The sequence below is a fragment of the Dermacentor variabilis genome, chromosome 5, assembly GCF_050947875.1.
Source record: "Dermacentor variabilis isolate Ectoservices chromosome 5, ASM5094787v1, whole genome shotgun sequence".
Classification (NCBI taxonomy): Eukaryota; Metazoa; Arthropoda; class Arachnida; order Ixodida; family Ixodidae; genus Dermacentor; species Dermacentor variabilis.
Genome location: NC_134572.1, coordinates 191117925 through 191138632, shown reverse-complemented (window position 1 = coordinate 191138632; position 20708 = coordinate 191117925). Strand labels below are relative to the sequence as shown.

At 47.3% G+C, this 20708-nt stretch overlaps 1 protein-coding gene across 1 annotated transcript in view; it reads right to left on the bottom strand.

The window, feature by feature from the left end:
* The window catches only part of LOC142583742 (nicotinamide N-methyltransferase-like), a 134852-nt gene that overhangs the window by 17461 nt on the left and 96683 nt on the right, over positions 1 to 20708 (bottom strand). Inside the window, exon 2 of the mRNA XM_075694229.1 lies at positions 13544 to 13751. Within this exon, the coding sequence (XP_075550344.1) occupies positions 13544 to 13751 (208 nt within the window). The remainder of the gene's footprint in view (positions 1 to 13543; positions 13752 to 20708) is intronic.

The window sequence follows — 20708 nt, the reverse complement described above, 5'->3', positions numbered from 1 at the left end:
TTTCCAGCGAAGCTGTTTTTTCCGAACAGTTGCAATAAAACTTCGAGTTCCTCGTAATTTTATTGAACGCTTTAAATTGTTGCCCGTATATGTATATGACTATTGCATTGGAAAACTTGCCCGTATGTAATATGATTTGGAGCACTTCTTGTTGGATATATTTAAAACGCCAGTAATTCATCAAACACACATGTTACTTTGCCTCAACATTTGCCATGGTGTCGTCCCTCCCTACCCACCCCCCTCTAGTTCCACTAGTTCTGATATTCGTTAAATTCGCTGTTCTCCCAGGACAACGTATAAATCTTTTGTTCCAAAACACATTCATAAAGCTCCGGATCAGTTGCACGCGTAATTTACTGCACATGTTATGATTAGTCCCTTTATTTGAACTTTAAGAATAATTCCCATTAGGGGGAGGGGGCTTGATTTTCAGCGAATATAAACGAAATGTCGTGTCAGGTAACCGAATACATCGCTAAAACCAAGTGGGAACGTGTTCTGACTCTTGCAAAAAAGGGAAAGAATGAGGGCGGCTCAGTAATTATTTGCAACGCTTCTAACTGGACATGGAACGTAAAAATGTCGCACATTGCAGTTACCCCCCCCCCATATTCCTCCTCCCCTTTCCAAAAAAATAGAAACATGTTGTAACCTATGACTATGTCGAGACATTGGAAAGCATAGCTCATAGTGGCCATATCACACGCTCGAACACGTGAATAAGAATTCTTTTGGAACAGCTATGTTTGGTCGAACAGCATTTAACTTCGCACGAAGAGTTTCCACAGTGTACCACTAATCTTCGCTAAATTCGGTCTTGGCGACTTCTATAGTTCTGCCAGGGCAGCGGGCTCAATTCTTCCCCGCTCGTTAGACACGCCCATAACACTATAGAGTGCTTGCATACGTAATTAATAGAAAAAGCCGCAATTACCGATCTCTTTTGAACTTCAGCTCCACATCACCCATTAACTTGCCGTTGCTGTCACCAGACATAACGAAACTGCCTCGTTTAGTTCAGTAAGAAAACCAGACAAAACTAATATATCACACACAAAAAAGAAAGCAGAAAAAAGATGAGGGCTCAATAATTATTTGTAACGCTTCGAAATAAGCCAGAAAGGTTAAAACTAGGCGATACATTGCACTGAAAATGCTGCCTATTTCTTCAAAGTACAAAATATCTGAAACGTAGAGTTCTCTTGGGACATTGCGAAACCTGGCTAATAGCAGCAGCGTGTTACTTTCGAACACTTGCTTTCAATTTCTTTTAACGCTGTATTTGATCAACACGCATTTATCATCGCACATAAACTTGGCGTATTGTTCCACTTATGTGCGCAAAATTTTACCTCAGTTGTAGTTGTAACTATGCCAGTGCAGCCATCTATGTTTTACACCGCTCGCAAAACAGATTAATAACGCTATGAACCACTTGCATACATATTCATCTGGAAAATACGCATTTAAACTACGCATTTAGAACAATGCCTACACATTGGCCACAGCACGCCCCTAATTTACCCCTGATAAAGAAAACGTGCCTTGTTTAGCTCACCGACAACACAGGCGAAACAAACTACGAATTTCGTATGATGCACGAGAACACATGGAGAAAATAGGATTTAGTAGTTATCATCAACACTTCAATTTAAAGCAGGAAAGTCAAAGTTTCGCAACGCATTGCGTTTAAGATTATCTCTATTTTAACGGAGTTTCAATCGTCGATCTCTTGTGCTGTTGTTTTAGGACTCTCGGAAACATTTCGATTACCGGCAGTATAAAACTTTGAAGGGAGTAACTTTCTACAACGGCTGTAATGAACCTACACAGAATAAACATACAGGGTCTATTCTGAAAGTAGTAGGACTGGTTTTTTTCCTGGGTGAACGGGCGGACGAGAGGCGGTCTGCGTGCGCAGAATCGGTGGAGTGGGATATTGCGAACGCTGGGAAAAATTGGCAGTCGGCTCTCGGCCGTTGAAGAGAGCAGGTCGCCTGTACTGTGAACCCCTGTCGAAACGCCTCGTCACGGAGACTCATGGAGCGCTTACTGGATCAGGGATACGCAATCAAAGTTTGTGTAAGGCTTGGTAAAATGGGCAAAGAGACTCTAAACATGATTAAGCAGGCCTACCGGGATGCTGCCATGGGTAGATCAGGTGTTTTTGAGTGGCACAAGCTGTTCCGAGAAGGTAGGGAAAGAGTGGAAGACGACGACTGCTCCGGACGCCCTTCGACCAGGAAGGCCAATGAAAATGTATCGCGAGTGAAAAATTTACTGAACAATGGTCGCAGGATGAGTATTCGAATTATTGCTGATGACTTGGGCGTTCCTCAAACCCAAGCTCTTGAGATCGTGATAGAAAACTTAGCTATGAGGAAAGCGTGCGCGAAGCTCGTGCCACGAGTGGTTGTCAGAGGAGCGAAAGGCCAACCGGGAAGCAATCTGCCAGGATTTTCTTCATCATGGGAACGAGGACCCCGACTTTTTGGACAATGTAGTGACAAGACGTGGGTGTTTGATTAGGTACCAGAGAGGAAGCGGCAGAGCTCAGAATGACCCACCCCTTCTTTCCCAAGCCCCAAGAAAGCACGAATGAGCAAATGCAAGCAAAAGTCCCTGCTCATTTGCTTTTTTGATCGACATGAAGTTATTCACAAAGAGTTTGTACCACCCTAACAAACAGTTAATGCAGTTTTTTTACGTGAAAGTCCTCAAAATACTGCGAAAATGTATTGTTCGTGTGCGTCCAGCAATTGCCAATTGGCGGCTGCACCATGACAACGCGCCGAGCCACACAGCGTTCCGCGTAGATGATTGTCTTGCCCAGCACAACGTGGCAACGCTGCCTCAGCCCCCCTACAGCCCAGACTTGGCCCAACCAGGCTTCTTTCTATTCCCGGGAATAAAATTGACGTTCAAGGGGAAGCATCACGGATCGGTAGAGGCGCTTCGACAGGCCACGACGAGGGAGCTGAACAGCATTCCGATCCAGGCGTTTCTGGAGGCGTACGAAAACTGGAAAACTGGTTGGCAGCAGTATGTAGATGCGGAAAGGTGCTAGTTTGAAAAATTCTAATCGTTTGTACTATTATCATGTATGAATTTGTTTAAAAAGGTCAGTCCTACTGCTTTCACAACAGACCCTGTATATCGCTCTTCACTCAGAATATTGATTCGTACTCCAGATAAATATAAACACAGTACACCACATATGTTACCGAGGAAACCGGGATAAAACAACTAAATGTCGGGTATAACGCATAAAAATTGGGAGAAAGCGACCATTTACTAACTGTTGTCAGAGCATATAAGCAACCAAAACAGTGCAAATTTTCGGAACTCGTCGCGAAAAAGTGGTCCTCTTCAAGATAGAAAATATCTGCTATTCTTTCTCCTTTCGGCAAAAAAGTAATAGCGCAGCTCTTATTTTTAAACAGCCTGAAAATGAAATCGTCCGTCAGAAGTGACACATGCCTTTCGAAGAAATTCAATTCAGTGTTCTATTGGTATTCAAATGGTTCTGCGCGTTCTGCCGAGGTCATCTTCAAGAGCATACCTACGATATCTCATGATTTTACAGTGACATTCAATAGTTAAACCTGTAACAAATTTAATATTTTGATGGTAACAAGACACTCAGACTCTAGCGCTCTGTAGGTAATCTCTGGACAGAAATTAAATAGATCCTGCGTTTCATAATTGAATGATTTCATGACATGAGGTGCACCAGTCGTTGGGCTCGGCTGATTATAATAATTTATCGGAAGTTCCTCCCCACGCGAAGGTTAAAGGTAGCAAGCTGATTGTGTTTTCGAATACGGATATGGTGGTCCCCAAAAACTGGGCAGGATGCGAGTTGCGCAAGCCGATGTTAGGGCAGGAACTGCCCAGCGCCAGGCGTTCCACGCAACGATAGCGTGTATGGCGAATACCACGCGTCCTCCGCTACCGGGCGTCGCGAGAAGACAAAAGACAATCCTCGCTATCAAACGAGGGGATGCGTTGTAAAGAAAAGCTCTATTTATGTGGTCACTCTATTAAGAAAGAATTTAACTTCAGGTGTAGTTGTTTTTTTTTTACTTTCCAGCGTGCAGTCGAAAATGCCCGCTATCAAAAGTGTGGGGAGGGGGGGTTAAGTGACATACTTTGCCCCCCTCCCCGCTTCTGGCAGTGGGGGGTGAGTGCCCCCTTGCCCCCCCCCCCCGCACTAGATACGCCTATGCGGATACGAGAACGTGGGGAGTTCGGAACGTGTTGGTGGCGAGGGATGAACCATCTTCCCGATTTCCTCCCGAATGACGTCCGTAAGAGCCGCGGCACTCGGCGGTGCCGGAGGGGATGCATAACACTTGTGGAGTTCTTGAACAATCTGCCGTATTAGCTTGGTAAGGGATTTCCTGTCATCATTTGCAGCTACAAGAGAGCATGCAGCCGCCATGGTGGTCTGGCGTTCATACTGCGATAGCCGCTGCCGAAACAGGCGTTCCATGACTGTTGCCTCACGGACGAACTGAGGCACTGTTGAAGGGGGACTGATGGTGATGTGTGGTGTTTTGTGGCGCAAGGCCCAGGTTTGGCCAAAGAGCGTCATGACAAGTGGTAATGTTGATGTATTATGGAAGATGTGACTTTGCTGTAAAGTGGCCTAAAATAGTCGCTGTAAAGTGCGTAATATCTACGTGCTATAAAATTATGGCGATGACTAATGACAAATACTATGAACATTAAAATCCATCGTAGAAGAATAATGCAAAATAGAAAATATATAAGATGGTAAAATTACTTGGAGCAGTGCTGCCTCGCCAGAGCCCTTGAAACACAAGGGCCCAGAGGCATGTGCTGTACGAAAGAGCTATCACAGCGGCATCCTCTGAAGAGAGGAGACGCTACGAACATGTGGGGCTAACAACATGCAACACAACATCTTTAAGAAAACTTATGACTGCGTTGGTGTCAAATAGCGGTTCTGGGCCGAGTAACATTGCAGGATGAAGGGGGATCTGCTGCCGGTATGCTAGGGGAAAATGTTTCTTTCTCTCAGATTCGGCTGCCCGACACTCCAGGAGGACGTGGAGGACGGTCAGCCTCTCCCCGCATCTACCGCAGGTTGGAAGATCATTTTAAGTGAGTAAAACGTTATGTGTGCCAAATGGGTGTCCTATTCTGAGGCGACAGAATAGGAAATCTGTTCGCCGTGATTTTGTTACGGAGGGCCAAGAACCTAACCGTGGCTTTATCACGTGCAGTTTGTTATTTACTTCTGCGTCCCACTTACGTTGCCAGTGGTTTCGCAGTTTCCTTCTTAAAAAAGGCTTCAGGTCTGTGACAGGGACCGAAGCAGTAGGAATAACTGTATGCAATGAAATTGATGTGCCCATCTGGTCTGCTAGAACGTTACCCTCGATGCCCCTATGTCCAGGCACGCAGCATATAATGACATGCTGGTTAGACATATACGCTCTACAGAGAATGGAATAGAGCTCAGTAATTACGGGGTTTCTGTGTTTACAGTGTGACTTCAAGGCTTTTACGGCGCTTAAGGAGTCTGTAAATAAAATAGTTTTTTGAATATTTGATTTTCTGATATGTTTCAAAGCCGACAATAGTGCATGGGCCTCAGCCGTAAATATACTTGTTTCAGGGTGCAGTACACCGGATTCCGAGAAGGATGGACCAATGGCTGCGTAAGACACCCCGGCATGTGACTTAGAAGCGTCTGTGTAAACTCTGTGCACGAGTACTTGTACTGGAGCTCCAAGAAATGCGTTTTAATATGTGTGTCTGGCGCATGTTTAGTGACCTCTACAAAGGATGTGTCACACTCTACCAGTTGCCACTCCCAGGGCGGTACTAGCTTAGCTGGGGGCATTAGGCGTTGTTCGAGAACTGGGACATTCATTTCCGTGCTAAGTTCTCTTGCACGCAGTGAGAAAGGAAGCCTCATAGAGGGTCTGGTATGAAAAAGTGTTTCACACGTCAAGTCGTTAGCAGTTGCGAAACACGGATGTTCCTTGTTAGAGCGCACCTTAAAAAATACGTTAAGCTGATGTTTGTTCTCTGAAGATGGAGTGGCCACTCATCTGACTCTACTTATAGACTTTCCACAGGGCTTGTCCTAAATGCGGCAGTGGCCAGACGGATACCCAGATGGTGAACGGGGTCTAACATCTTAAGCGCGCTCGGTGCGACAGAGTGATATACTACGGCACCATAATCTAGCGGTGATCGAACTAGGCTCTTGTAAATATTCAATAAACACTGTCTGTCGCTACCCCACGAAGTGTGGGATAGGATTTTAAGTAAGTTCATTCTTCTAAGACATTTTTCTTTAAGATATTTTATGTGAGGAATGAAAGTGAGCGTGGAGTCAAGAATAACACCTAGGAATTTGTGTTCTTTGTTGACAGGAATTTGTTGTCCGCCCAGTTCTACACAATGATCTGGGACCAGGCCTCTCTTTCTTGTGAAGAGAACACAAGAACTTTTGTGGGGGTTGACCTTAAATCCGTTTTGGTCTGCCCATTTGGACACTTTGCTTAGGTCCTGCTGTACCTGTCTTTCGCATACTGTGAGGTTGCAGGATTTGAAGCCTATTTGTATATAGTCTACGTATACGGAATAAAAAATATGGCAGGTGGCAGTGAAGCACTAAAGTGTTCATCTTAACGATAAAGAGAGTGCAGCTGAGCACGCCTCCCTGGGGTACACCAGTTGCCTGGGTAACGGGACGTGACAGTGCATTGCCGACTTTTACACGGAAGGTACGATTGGACAAATGGCTTTCAATTATTTTCAACATATTTCCACAAATGCCCATTTCCGACAAGTCTCGCAAGATCCCGTAGCGCCATGTTGTATCATATGCCTTCTCGATATCGAGGAATATCGAGAGGAAATACTGTTTGTGTACGAAGGCATCGCGAATGTATCCTTCAGTGCGCGCAAGATGATCTGTTGTTGACCGCCCTTGCCTGAAGCCACACTGATAGGGATCCAGTATATTGTTGAATTCAAGGAAGTGTATGAGTCTGTGATTAATCATTTTTTCAAAGAGCTTACACAGACAATTCCTAAGAGCTATCGCACGATAACTTGCTGCTAAGGAGGGGTCTTTTCCCTGCTTCAGGACAGGAACCACAATCGCCTCTTTCCATGTAGATGGGAGATATCCCGCAGTCCAAATAGTGTTGTAAAGTGTGAGTAGTGTAACTTGTGTGCCGGCATGTAAGTTTCTGATCATATCATACATGACTCTGTCAGGTCCCGCTGCAGTGCTTTTGCATGTGCTCAAGGCAGCTCTCAACTCGGCAATACTGAAAGGCCGGTTATAGGGTTCATTCTGTCTGGACTTTCGTTTTATTGGCTTACATTCTTCTATTTGTTTGTATTTCAAAAAGGATTGCGAATAATGGTTTGAACTCGACACGCTCTCAAAGTGTTCTCCAAGTGAGTCTGCCTGATCCTTCAGTGTTTCACCTTGTGTGTTCACCAAAGGAAGTGAATATGTTTGTCGCCCTCTATTCCTATTAACCCTGTTCCAGGCTTTGGCCTCATCTGTATAGGAGTTGATACCGGATAAAAACTTCTGCCAACTCTCTCGTCTGGCGTGTCGGCGGGTTCGCCTGCCTTGGGATTTTACTTTTTTAAAATTGATAAGACTCTCCGCGGTGGGGGAGGCGCGTAGCAACCCCCACGCTTTGTTTTGTTTCTTACGAGCGATCCTACAATCGTCGTTCCACCACGGGACACGCTGTTTGCATGCCAATCCATTTACTTGTGATATACATTTAGTTGCGGCATCTATTATGAAGGCTGTAAAATATTCCACAACCGCATCAATTCCTTACGAGGACATGTCATCCCGTGAAATACTGCTGAGAGTTCGAAATTTCTCCCAGTCAGCTTTATCAATCTTCCCCTTAGGAGCCTGTGGTAGATTTTCGTTTTCTTTAGGTGTTCTTATCAGTATGGGGAAGTGGTCGCTCCCGTAAGGATTGCTCGCAACTTCCCATGCGAGTTCGGCCAGTATAGACGGGGAAACTATACTGAGATCTATTGAAGAAAAGGTTTTGTTTGCAACACAGTAATATGTGGGTTTTTTCTTATTCAGAATGCACGCACCAGAAGAGAAAAGGAATTGTTCAACAAGTCGTCCTCGCGCATCTATACGAGGGTCGCCCCACAGGTCGTTGTGTGCATTGAAATCGCCAAGAACAATATAAGGTTCTGGCAATGTATCTATGAAGGACTGAAATTCATGTTTAGCTAATTTATAATGTGGGGCTATGTAGAGCGAGCACACGGTGATAAGTTTGTTTAGGAGAACAGCACGAACCGCCACTGCTTCAAGGGGCGTTTGTAGCTGTAAACGCTGACAGGAAATACTTTTATGAATAAAAATGGCAACACCGCCTGATGATAAGACAGCATCATCGCGATCTTTTCGGAACTTGACGTATGGTCGGAGAAAGTTTGTGTGTTGTGGTTTTAAGTGTGTTTCCTGTAGACACAGCACTTTTGGATTGTGTTTTCGGATAAGCTCTTGCACGTCATCAAGGTTCCTAAGAAGACCTCTAACGTTCCATTGAATAATTTGTGTATCCATATTGAAAGTAAATAAGTGCTGTGTGTATGGAAACAGAGGTGATGCCTTAGGTTACAGAGCTCTTTCGAGCCCCTGTAACGGGGGTTCTGCCCTTTTTGGAGCGTTCGAGGGAGCCTCGCCGCTCCTTAGGCGCTTGGCGCCCCTTGAGGATAGGTGTAGTGTCCATTGCCTCTTGTGAGGCGCCGGACACGTGCTCTTGCGAGCAATAAGTTACCAGGGACAGTCCTGCCTTCGAGGGCAAGACCCCTGCGCCCACCAGCCCGGAGGTCCATGGAGCTCCCTGAGGGATTTGGCTGCGCCGGCCGTTGCCAGCGCTGGAAGCGACCAGGGAGGTTGAGGCATCCTCGGCTGCGCCCACCTTCGGGGTCGATGGTCCCTTCTCCTCGGTTGACGGAGCAGTGCTAGCTGCAACCGCCGCGGGGGCTGATGGCGTAACTGCCGACTCCCTGCTTGTGGGTCGGACAGCCGCCGGAGGCCGTTGTGAAGCAGCCCCCTGACGCGCCACATCGGCAAAGGTTTTCTTTGGCAGGTATGATACCCGCCTTTGTGCCTCCTTGAAAGTTATGTTTTCCTTGACTTTGATTGTAACAATTTCCCTTTCTTTTTTCCAGGAAGCGCACGACCGCGAGTACGCGGCGTGCTCTCCATCACAGTTTACACAGTGGAGAGCATTGGCACAAGCTTCAGTGGCGTGTTCGTGGGCACTGCATTTCGCACATGTTTGGCGGCCGCGGCAGCTCTGCGAACTGTGGCCGAAGCGCTGGCATTTGAAACATCGCAGTGGATTTGGCACGTACGGCCTAACACGGAGCTTTATGTACCCGGCCTCGATTGACTCGGGTAGGACACTTGAATTGAATGTGAGTATTAGGTGTTTGGTTGCAATCTCTTTACCATCCCGCCTCGTCTTTATTCTTCTCACATTGACAACATTCTCCTGACTAAAGCCCTCTAAGAACTCTGCGTCTGTAAGCTGAAGCAAATCATCGTCTGAAACAACGCCGCGGGTAGTGTTCATAGTGCGGTGCGGAGTCACTGTCACTTGAACGTCTCCAAATGACACGAGGCTGGGAAACTTTTAAAATTGTTTAAGATTATGGAGCTCCAAGAGGAGAGCTCCACTTGCCATCCCTGTTGCCTTGTAACATTGACCAAGAGTCTCAGTTAAAGACTTTGAAACTAGAAATGGAGAGATTGTGCGTACTTGTGTGGGACTTTTCCCAGTGAATCACATGAAATCGTGGGAAGTTGGGTCTTTGTCGTCCAAGAAACTGAAATACATCTTCGGTGCGCCCTCTTTTCTGAGGGTGATCTGGGAGAGGAGGGAAGGAACTAGCCATAGAATTATGTAATTTTCGGCAATAACACCAGCCACCCACCATGGAGCTCTACAAGGGGATGTTACAGGGACTGTAAAAACAGGTCCTGCAAACGCCAGCTGTACGTTATCACTATAACGAAATATGAGATAACCTAGGTTGGTTATTCACACAAGGTTAACCCTTGCTGCCTGGAAAAATTGGAAGTAAACGGAAACTAGGAGAAGATAGGAAAGATGAAAAGTGAGAGAAAGACGAAGGCTAGAGGGAGAGAGAGACAGGAAAAGGCAACTACCGATTTCCCCCAAGTGGGTCAGTCCGGGGGTGCCGTCTATGTGAAGCACAGGCCAAAGGGGTGAGTTGCCTCCGCCGAGGGGCCTTAAAGGTCCAAATACCCAGCATCAGCTCAACCCCCAGGATCCCCCTTTCCCCAGACACGGCTAAGCCGCGCACGGCTACATGCGGGAGGGTCCAACCCTCGTGTGCTCGGGTACGTGGTGTCGCAACACACCAAACGCCTGCTGACGCAGACGCCCCTGCGGGGAAGGGGGACTGCGCGCGAGGCCCGCGAATAGCTGTTCTTTTATGCCTCGCATTAACACACGCACCTTCTTGTCTTCGGGCATTAGTGGGTCTACCCGAGGGAACGATCGCGTCATGTCTTCGACGAATATGGCGATGGTTTCGTTCGGCTTTACGAACCTCGAAGACAGTGCCTGTTCGGCTCTTTTTTTCCACTCGCGGTTGCTGAAGGCGCCGCGAAGCAGTCGGTAAAACTGCTGCCAGCTGGTAAATGAAGCTTCGTGGTTCTCGCACCACACTCTTGCCGCATCTAAAAGGGAAAAGTAGTCGTTCTTCAATTTACGACGATCGTCCTAGTCATTAAAGGCGGCGACCCGGTCGAAATGGTCTAACCCCTCTTCAACGCCCTCAAAGGCGTCGCCGTGGAAAAGCTTAAGCATGCCAGGCGCGTTGACAATGCATGGCACAACAGCATGTGGGATCCCCTCGGTTTGGCTTGCGCTTCTTGTTGAGATCTACCTCGCAGAGCTTGCCAGGGGACTGTATAGCGGTGGAAGACGTTGGAGGCGACGGCTGCTTCGATGAATTTCTGCCGCCCGCGAGGTACTGGCGTCGGTAGCTTCCGGTTCAGGACCAGTAGGCATAGGGCGTATGCGTACCCAGCACTTCCACTAGCTTGTCGCGAGAGGAAAAGGCAAGCAGTCACTTCCAAGCGAAAGCTCGTTTACTGTTCATTTCTGCAGGAGCTAACACTCACACGTCTTCATCCGTGGCTTCCAGCGTTACTCGCGCGTGGCAATATATATATATATATATATATATATATATATATATATATATATATATATATATATATATATATATTCATTTATTTGCAATACTGCCAGTCTCAGTTGAGACCAAAGCAGGTGGACACAATTTTACAGAAAGAAACAAACAGGTCTTGTTACATGGTACATTAAAAGAAAAAAAAAGGAAAAACGCTTCCTCAACTACTGCAGAAATCACCAATAATACAATACTTTTGGTTAGTATGACAATATGGCCATAACAATATAACAATGTAGTTGGTATAACAATATAACAATATTGTATTACTAGAATTCATATAAAAAAATAGCGAATGAATGACACTTGTACGATTAGAGAACTTATACAGGTAATAGATAACCGCGCAGAAGCGGCGAGTTTGGGGTTTGAAATGCATAAATTCCACGCACAGAAATAAGTATTACAGATATGTGGATTAAGATTAAGATATGTGGGTGTTTTAAGTGGCGTCTTCTCTGTTTGATGTCTCCAGTAGGTTGATGAACGATGAAAGTGACGGAGAGGAAACTATGTCTGAGTGGAGGAGATTCCATTCTCTGATCGCACGAGGGAAAAGGGAAAACTTGAACGTGTCATTGCGAATACTGTACTGGTTATGTGTGAATGGGTGATTTTATCGCGACAGGCGTGATGTAGACAAAGTAACGTATTTAGTTCGGTCTATCTTATAACTGTCGTGCATTAGTTGGTAAACGAATTTTAAGCGGGCGTGTCTGGCCCTAACAGATAGTGTTTTAAGACCTGCATCAGCTAAGAGGTTTGTAGGGGAGTCATAGAGACTGTATTTGTTAAAAATGAACCTCACAGCTTTTCTTTGCACCTTTTCTAGTTTTGATATGTTAGTTGATGTGTGTGGAAACCAGATGATGTTAGCGTATTCTAAGACGGGGCGAACAAAAGTTGTATAGGCTAGTAGTCTGGTGTGTTTCGGTGCAAAGCGCAAACATCGTCTAAGGAAAAAAAGTTTGCGTAATGCAAACTTTTCTACCCTTTCATGTAAATTCCATGAAAGGGTAGAAGAGTATGTCGAACCTAGGTATTTGTGGTTATTTACGTTATTCAGGCAAGTGCCACCGAGGGCGTAAGGAAATTCTGAAGGCTTCTTTTTTGTTGTAAAGGACATGCATACCGATTTAGTGGTGTTAATTGACATTTGCCACTCTTTACACCAATTGGACACCAAATCTAGTGCTCTGTTTAATAATAAGTGGTCTGCGTAACTGACAATTTCTTTATAAATAATACAATCATCCGCGAAGAGCTTAATGTCACATTCAATGTTAGCAGCAATGTCGTTAATAAAGATCAAAAATAGCAATGGGCCCAGTACTGACCCTTGGGGAACACCGGAGGTGACAGCTACAGACCTGGAAGGGGTGTTATCTACAATAACATATTGTGTTCGATGTGATAAGAAGTTTTTTATCCATGCAGTAATCTGACCACCTCCGATTGCAGCCTCCAGTTTTGCAACTAATTTTACATGGCTTACACAATCAAACGCTTTACTGAAGTCGAGGAGGATCATGTCTGTCTGGCTTCGGTTGTTTAGGCTGAGCGCAAAGTCATGCACCACTTCGGTTAGTTGTGTGACCGTTGAGAGGCCACTTCTAAAGCCGTGTTGTTGAGGTATTAATATATGTTCTTGCTCGAGAAATATAGTGATGTGTTTGAAGATAATATGTTCCAATATTTTACAAGATGTGCTGATAAGTGAGATTGGCCTGTAGTTGGAAGGTTCGTTGCTGTCGCCGGATTTATGTATAGGAATCACCTTCGCTTTTTTCCAGTCATCTGGTAGTTGTGCGGACTCGAGTGATTTGCGGTATATAATGGCAAGGTATTGGCTACACCATTCTGCATACGTTTTTAAAAATTCGTTCGGGATATATATATATATATATATATATATATATATATATATATATGACACACGCCATCTGCGTATTGGGCTAGAGAAAACGCTATCTATGCAACTGTTTCTGCGCATGTCATGTAGGAAATAATTGTCACATAAGAGATACAGCGAAGTGTGTCTTACCAAACTAGGGCGAACTACCATTTTAAACGTTGCTGTCAGGTGGAATATAATACCTGAGAAGATTTCAGCCATTTATTTTTTGCTCTGCACCTGCCCCGTGGGTTCTGTTATGCGAGCAAGCACACTGGCCACAGTTTCCGCGCAATGTTTTTCAGTGGTGCGGTTGTTCAATAGAAATGTGCGTGGGAGTTGGGGAGACTGGGTACAATTACTTACGCGTGCCCTTCTATAACGGCCAAACGCTGGGCGAACAGCGTCCAGTCCTTAGCGTCCGGCGCAGCGTCCACCCATTTCCGGACTTCGAGGATGTTGGCAGGCACCAGGTCAGCCATGACGATGTGCTCGAACGCCACCGAGGCTGCCATTGCCGTGTACATACAGGGACCGCAGCCGACTTCGAGCAGTATGCCTCCTTTGACGAGTTCTATAAACAACCAAACGAAACATCGTAAGCAATACTGGTGAGAACTGCAAAGATTACCAGCCCTAGACTACTGCACAGTGTTTTCCTTTGCTCCTGGATCGAGCCTGACCATGTCATTCGCTGTCCCGCCGAAGCTCATCATGGTGTTTTCAAGCCCAGCCCACACCCACTCTCGGCCCAAATCTTTAGGACCCGTTCCCGGCCCGCATGTGTTCAGGTCGTTAATCTCTCAGCAGAAAGAAAGTATGGTCCAGTTCCCGATTATGGTGACGATACCAGCCTTACAAGAATTATTTCCCAGAGACAGATTTAACTGCAACGATTTCAACTGGAAGGAAGGAAGGAAAAAGTGGAGAAGGAAAGGCAGGGAGGTTAACCAGTTTAGCTTAACCGGTTTGCTACCCTACACATGGCGGCGGGATGGGGGATAAAATATGGCGAAGGGAGAGAGAGAGCACATAGCCCAGCACACACATCGTCAGTTAGAGTCCATCACTCTTGCGTGGTACGTGGCATCACTGTCACAGCCGCTTGTCCAATCCCGTCTCTTTCAAAAACCGAAGTAGTCCCTACGTCGCCTTCAGCTGCGATGTCTTCTGTCGGCGGCATGTGAAAGTCGTTTCGAGGGACAATGGTCTAGTGTCAATGTGCTCTAGAACGGATGCCAGGGACTGTCGCTGAACATTATATTCAGGAGAGTCGCACAGAATGCCTTCCAGCGTCTCCTCCCAAAGACAGGCATTGCAGAGAGCGTTGTCGGCCATTCCAATGCGAAATGAGTAAGATTCCGTGAAAGCCACCCCTAGCCATAAGCGATAAAGCAGAGTGGCCTCTCTTCGGAGGAGTCCTGTTGGCATACAAAGATGCATCAAAGAGGGCCGGTGGTATTGACGGTTGCTCCGGTTGGTCTGGCTGTTTAGTGTGCACCATAGAGAGAGCGTGATCTCCTGTGCAAGCACTCGAAGTCTGCTAGCTGCGTCGGACCCTGAAAGTGGTATGGCCTCTTCTTGTGTGTCTTCAAGAGCTGCCCGAGCGGCATTATCGGCGTCTTCATTTCCTATGACGCCGCAGTGACTTGGCAGCCACTGAAACGTCACGTAGTGTCTTTTCTCCTGCGATGTATGGAGTAGGCATCTAATACCGAATACGAGCTGTTCGAATGGCCCGCGACGCACAGCTGATAGCACCGATTGTAGGGCTGCCTTTGAGTCGCTGAAGATTGACCATTGTCGAGGTGGCTCCCGATTGACGAAACGAAGTGCCGCGCGCAGAGCAGCTGCAGATGTCGCAGATGTCGATGTTGTTGGATGGTCACTCCTAAAGCTGATGGTAATAGCTCTTGCTGGGACAACCACAGCACCGGACGAACACTGGATGTTTGTGGAGCCATCAGTATAAATATATACACTGTCCGCGTACCTCTCGTGCACAAGAAGTAGAGACAGTTTGAGCACAGGCGACGACAGCTCGGACTTTTTCCCGATTCCTGGTAAACTGAGATGGACTGTGGGGCTGAGAAGACACCAAGGGAGTCTCGATGGTTTAGATGCAGCGGTGAAGCCCTAGGGAAGTGTGTCGTTGTACTTAACGATATTTTTAGAGAATGACGGCTTGGTGCCTGTCTGAAGGTAGCGTTGCAAGGTGGTGATAGGGGGCACGTGCAAAATGTCTTAAGTGGGTTCTCAGGGCTTTGACCGTAATGTGAGTTCGCATTAGACGGCCCAGAGCAATCGCAATAGTTGCCTCTGTTGACGTGCATCTGGGCAAACCAAGGCAAACTCTGAGTGCTTGAGCTTGTGCTGCCTGCAGAGCACGAATATTTGTCTTGCAGGTGTTGTTTAGTACAGGTAGACTATATCTGAAAAACCGAGAAAGAGAGCGGTCTAGAGTTTCAGCATTGCGTCTACTGACATCCCCCACGTCTTTCCTGTCAAGTATTTAAACTGGGAAGTTGCTGTCAGGCGCCGTTTCATGTAGGCCACATGCGGGCTCTAACGGGGGTCTTGGTCAATAATTACGCAAAGAAATCTGTGGGTTCTGACATAGGAAATGGCCCGCCCATTGATCGAGATGACATAAGGCTTCATCGGTTTGCAAGTAAATGCCACTAGTGCGCATTTTTCTGGTGATATGATGAGACCTTGTTTACACTAGTAGCTTGCTATCAAAGTTGCCGCTCTTTGAAGCCGCGCACGTATCTGAGGACGTGTGACTGCCGAAGTCCAGACACAGATGTCGTCATCGTATACTGAAATTTTGATGGTATTTGGCAAGTATTCAGCAAGTACAACAAGAGCGAGGTTGCATAGCGTCGGGCTGAGAGCATCGCCTTGAGTAACGCCCCTGCTGGTATAGCGTCACGTAGTTGGGCCATCGTCAGTTAACACATAGAATGATCTTACAGATAGGTAACTTGCAATCTACAAAAAGACTCGACCACTTAGGCCAACCGCCGCAAGAGTGTCGAGAATGGCCTCATGTAATACGTTATCGTATGCCCCTTCCACATCTAAGAATAAAGCTGCAGATAACCGCTTACGGGACCTTTCGTGCTGGACATATGAAACAAGATCAACTACATTGTCGATGGAAGAGCGATCACGTCGGAAAGCAGCCATGGAATTCGGATAAATCTTGTGCTCAAGGTACCATTCCAGGCGGCCAAGGATCATCCGTTCCATTATTTTTCCTAAGCAGCTGGCCAGCGCTATTAGGCGGTAAGAGGTGAGCTCTAGTGGGGATTTGCCCTGCTTCAAAAGTGGTACCCGGCGGCTTACTTTCCATTTATTAGGAACATTTTCTTCCTGCCATGAGGAGTTGTAAAGACAACAATTCTATCCGTGCGGATTCTCCGAGATAGCACAAGGCTCGGTATGATATACCATCTGGACCCGGAGATGTTGAGCGCCTGCAGAGAGCTAGTGCCGCCTGGAGCTCCTCCATTGTAAAACGAAGGTCCATGCGGCAATCACGGGAATGGGGGACGTCAGCTCGGGCTGGAGGATCTGGACGAGTCGCTTGGTCTGCGATCCGCGCACAAAAGTCTGCGACATCGATGCGTTGCCGCCCTTGGAAAAGCGCGAGCGCCTTGGAAGGAAAATGCCGTTCCGGAAGGCAACGCAGTCCTTGCACCGTTTTCCAAATGTGAGACCGTGGCTTGCGGGGGTCGAGTGTTTGGCAAAACGTTGCCCAACATTCCGACGCTAATCTATCCATATGACGCTGAATCTTCTTTTGCATCCTCCTGGCTGCCCTAAGGTCATGGATTGATTTTGTACGCCGATATCGACGTTCCGCCCGGCAACGAAGTACTCGAAGTCGCTCTAATTCTATGTCGTAGTCATTTCGCGTGGAAGAGATCGTCATCATGCGAGGGGCGTTTTTCATCGTATTTTTAATTGCTTGCTCTAACCCATAGGGTAGGCCCTCGCGGCAGGCATCTTCCATATCAGATTTGAAGTTGGCCCATTGAATACCATTCTGATAATTTTCAACTGGAGTCGTTAAAAAGTCAACAGTGAATTAGAACAGAAAGGACACCCGTTCAGTGGGTCGGCTGTTCCTTTCGTCTTTCTCGCATTTTCAGCGCCAGAGATCCGTTGCCACTCTTCGTCACTACACTCGGCCGCGGTGCGACTGATGTACCCGTGAAAGATGAACACATGGCGCCACTTTAGATTTATCGACGAACGCAGTACTTAATACGCCACACATGCACGGCAAAATTATTCCACTTCCTTTGCCTTTGTGCGAGTCAGAAGCCGAAGGCCGTCTACGCCAAGTGTTCTAGAAAGCCCAAGCGTGTGGCAATAAATAGCCCCTCGTATTCTTGCGCACAATTTGTTCGAAGACGACAATGTACTTCGTTGCACCCACATGTCGTCGCCGATAATTTGTTGCGGTGCCAGACAGCGGCGGATGTCGTAGTGCCGTTTTTTGCGACTGTTGGGCATGCACAATCCTCTTGCGCGCCTCTGTTCAAACGCCGTGGAGAAGGGTCTGTCGTGCAATGGGGCGTCCACTTATACAGGCGTGTCCAAGCCGAATTTAGCACCCAGTTTTGGTAATTGGCCGCACACAATCTCGTACGAAGATGTTCCTGCAGCGCTCTGCAACGCCGTGTTAACTGTGTATGCTGCTGCTTGAAGATGCTCATCCCAATCGGCTTCAACTGACGTATTCCTTTTACAATACGGTGGGAATCGAGCTCCGTCAGACCTTTCAGTTGTGGGTGACAGGCTGACGCCAAGCGATGCTCAACTACCGCTTATCGTAGAAAAGAACGGAGCTCGCGGCTGTGGAAAGTGGTCGACCTGTCGGAGATGAGCTTCTTAGGGAGGCCGTGTCTCAACTCGTCGCGGCGGCAAGCGAAGCCACGGCATCGAGCCATATGAGCTTGTACAAGTAGTCCACAGCGACTATAATTTAGGTTACGCAATACCGTTGTTGGTAGAGGCACGACGTGATCTATCCCAACAGTGCGAAATATTGCCTCAGGGGGCGTGATGGGCGTATGGAATCCAGGTTGACACCCGGGACGCCATTTGTGCTGTTGCCACACCTCACATCTGGCGACATACGAACGCACATTCCTGTCCATTGTTGTTGAATAAAAGATTTCTTGTGCACTACCTCCCTGCCTTTTTTGTCTTGGAATGCATCATGTAACCGCGCAAACAACAAAGGAAAAAATTAACGACGATTACGTTACTTCCTAATGCGAAATTTGAGCGCAGCAAATAAGCTGTTTCACCTTTTCGATAGATTGAGGCAAATAAATCGAGCAACACATGTATGCGCTATCACAGAATTTTTTTTTATTTTTCACACGTATTCCTTTAACAAAGACTCCACTAACAGTCCTTGACAGTCATGAAGGAAGCTTTGTGGTCGGAGAAATAGACTGATATATGTTCGACTTGGTACACCAATGCTTGATTCTCAAAGACGAGATCTATACAAGTGCCTCGCGAGGTTGTCACAGCAGTGGGACGCGTTACGAGCGAGAGGAACGGGATGTTCTCCCGCATAAGTGTTAGGAAATTGCTGTTTGTCTTTATGTCAAGCCGCCACCGATCTGGCTCTCTGATTGCCACCGCACAGGGCGAACGGCAGCGGCAATTTCGGCTCGGGCGGTGAACATATACAGATCCGCCGCCACCGATCTGGCTCTCTGATTGCCACCGCACAGGGGTTGCATTGGAGGAGGAGCGAAGAAAGGAATTAAGTTCGAGCCGGCGCTTTGACAACCGGAGACTCGCAGGAAGAGGGGGGAGGGGGGCGGCGTGTACACCCAGCGGCAAACGATGGGGGCAGAAGCGCGCGCAGCAAGCGGACAACACGATAAAGGGAGGAGGGAAGAGATAGCAGCGACTGACTGATGCCGCTGACGCCGATAGTGAGTCAACCCCAGCTGCGGAGTTGGTTTCAGGGACAACGCCGCCGATGCCGACACAAACAATATGATACCCTCGCTTCCGCAGCGCTAAGAACCAGGTCTAGCCGTGGGAAGGTGGTCACGTATTCGTCGACGTGCCGGGGCCTACGTGAAATAACCGGCGCGTCGGCAACTGAAGAGCACCCTATCCGCCACACAAGAACAGGGGGGGGGGACCCTTCCCTCCTCTTTCTGCATGGCGGCGACGGTGTTCTATGCTGTCACGTTATCTTGACTCTCTAGCGGCGTCAGCGGCATCCAGCGGTATCAGTCGGTCGCTGCTAGCGCTGGGGGGATGAAAGGGGGGCGGAGCTGGTTACGAGGCCGACGACAACGCCGACGACGACGCGAAACCCAGGAACGGACGCCAAAGAGCTGCGCTCTAAAAGAAGGAAACACACAGGACAGGCGCGGATCCTTCGTTGTCCTTTGTTGTTTGCGCGGTTACATGATGCATTCCAATATCGACCACCAACTAGCCCGCCTATCACTGTTAAATACGTTACATTCTTCTCTTCTATTTCTGTGTGTCGTCGATGGCACGCAAAATACTTGAGTGCAAGGAGCTAGGAATAAATTATGTAATTAGTTTATGCATTTATTAATTGATAATACTTCTAGGACCCCGTACAAAGAAGAGTTTTAAATGAGGGGTGGGGAGAATTGATATTTAAAAGAGTGACTCAACGGCGGCTTTGAACTGAACAGGGTTGACGTGAAGTTACACTAGAAGCATAGCACGGGAAGGGCGAACGACAAAGACTTGACAGGACAAGCGCTAACTTTCAACACAGCGTTTATAGCGGAAGAGGAGCACATGCACGAACTGATTCCGCTAAGGGAAAGGACAGATAAGCTTAACAAATACGCCACATGCCATCATGCCATGAATTCAAGCTCTGTACTTGATAATACCACAGACGCCTTCCTGACGCATAGATCACCTGCCCGTGCAATCTCAGATGCGTTCTTGATTTCTCTTGTCAGGTATTTGCGGTGCCGGTACAAAATGACCGTCTCATCGAGCAAGGGATAGCGAGGTGGTCGTGCAACGCACTTTCTGCAATGGGCCGCCAGATGGCCGTCTGTTGAAATAGTGCCCACTTTGTTGCTGTGCTCTTGGAGGCGCACATCATTCAAAGATATGCCCGTTTGGCCAATGTAGTACCTTCCACACGAGAGTGGAATTTTGCATACAACCCCCCTCCTGCAAGGCACGTTAGCAACTGTGTTTAATTGTGCATTCAGGCTTCCGCGTTCGACTAGGGCAGCTCTTTGCAGACACTCAACAGCTTTCTTTGCCCCGTGAAAACCACTTTTATGCCATATCGTTGCCCTACCTTTGTTAGATTGTGAGACACCTTATGCAAGTAAGGTATCATGGCTACTTTTTCTTTCTTCCCTTTTTCTTCCATTTTCCTTTCCTCTTCCGCTCTCTGCTCGTCATTCATGAGTGTTAATTTTCTTTCTGCGATGCAAACCTTCAGCGACGGAGAAAATTATAAGTTTAGTATAACCCA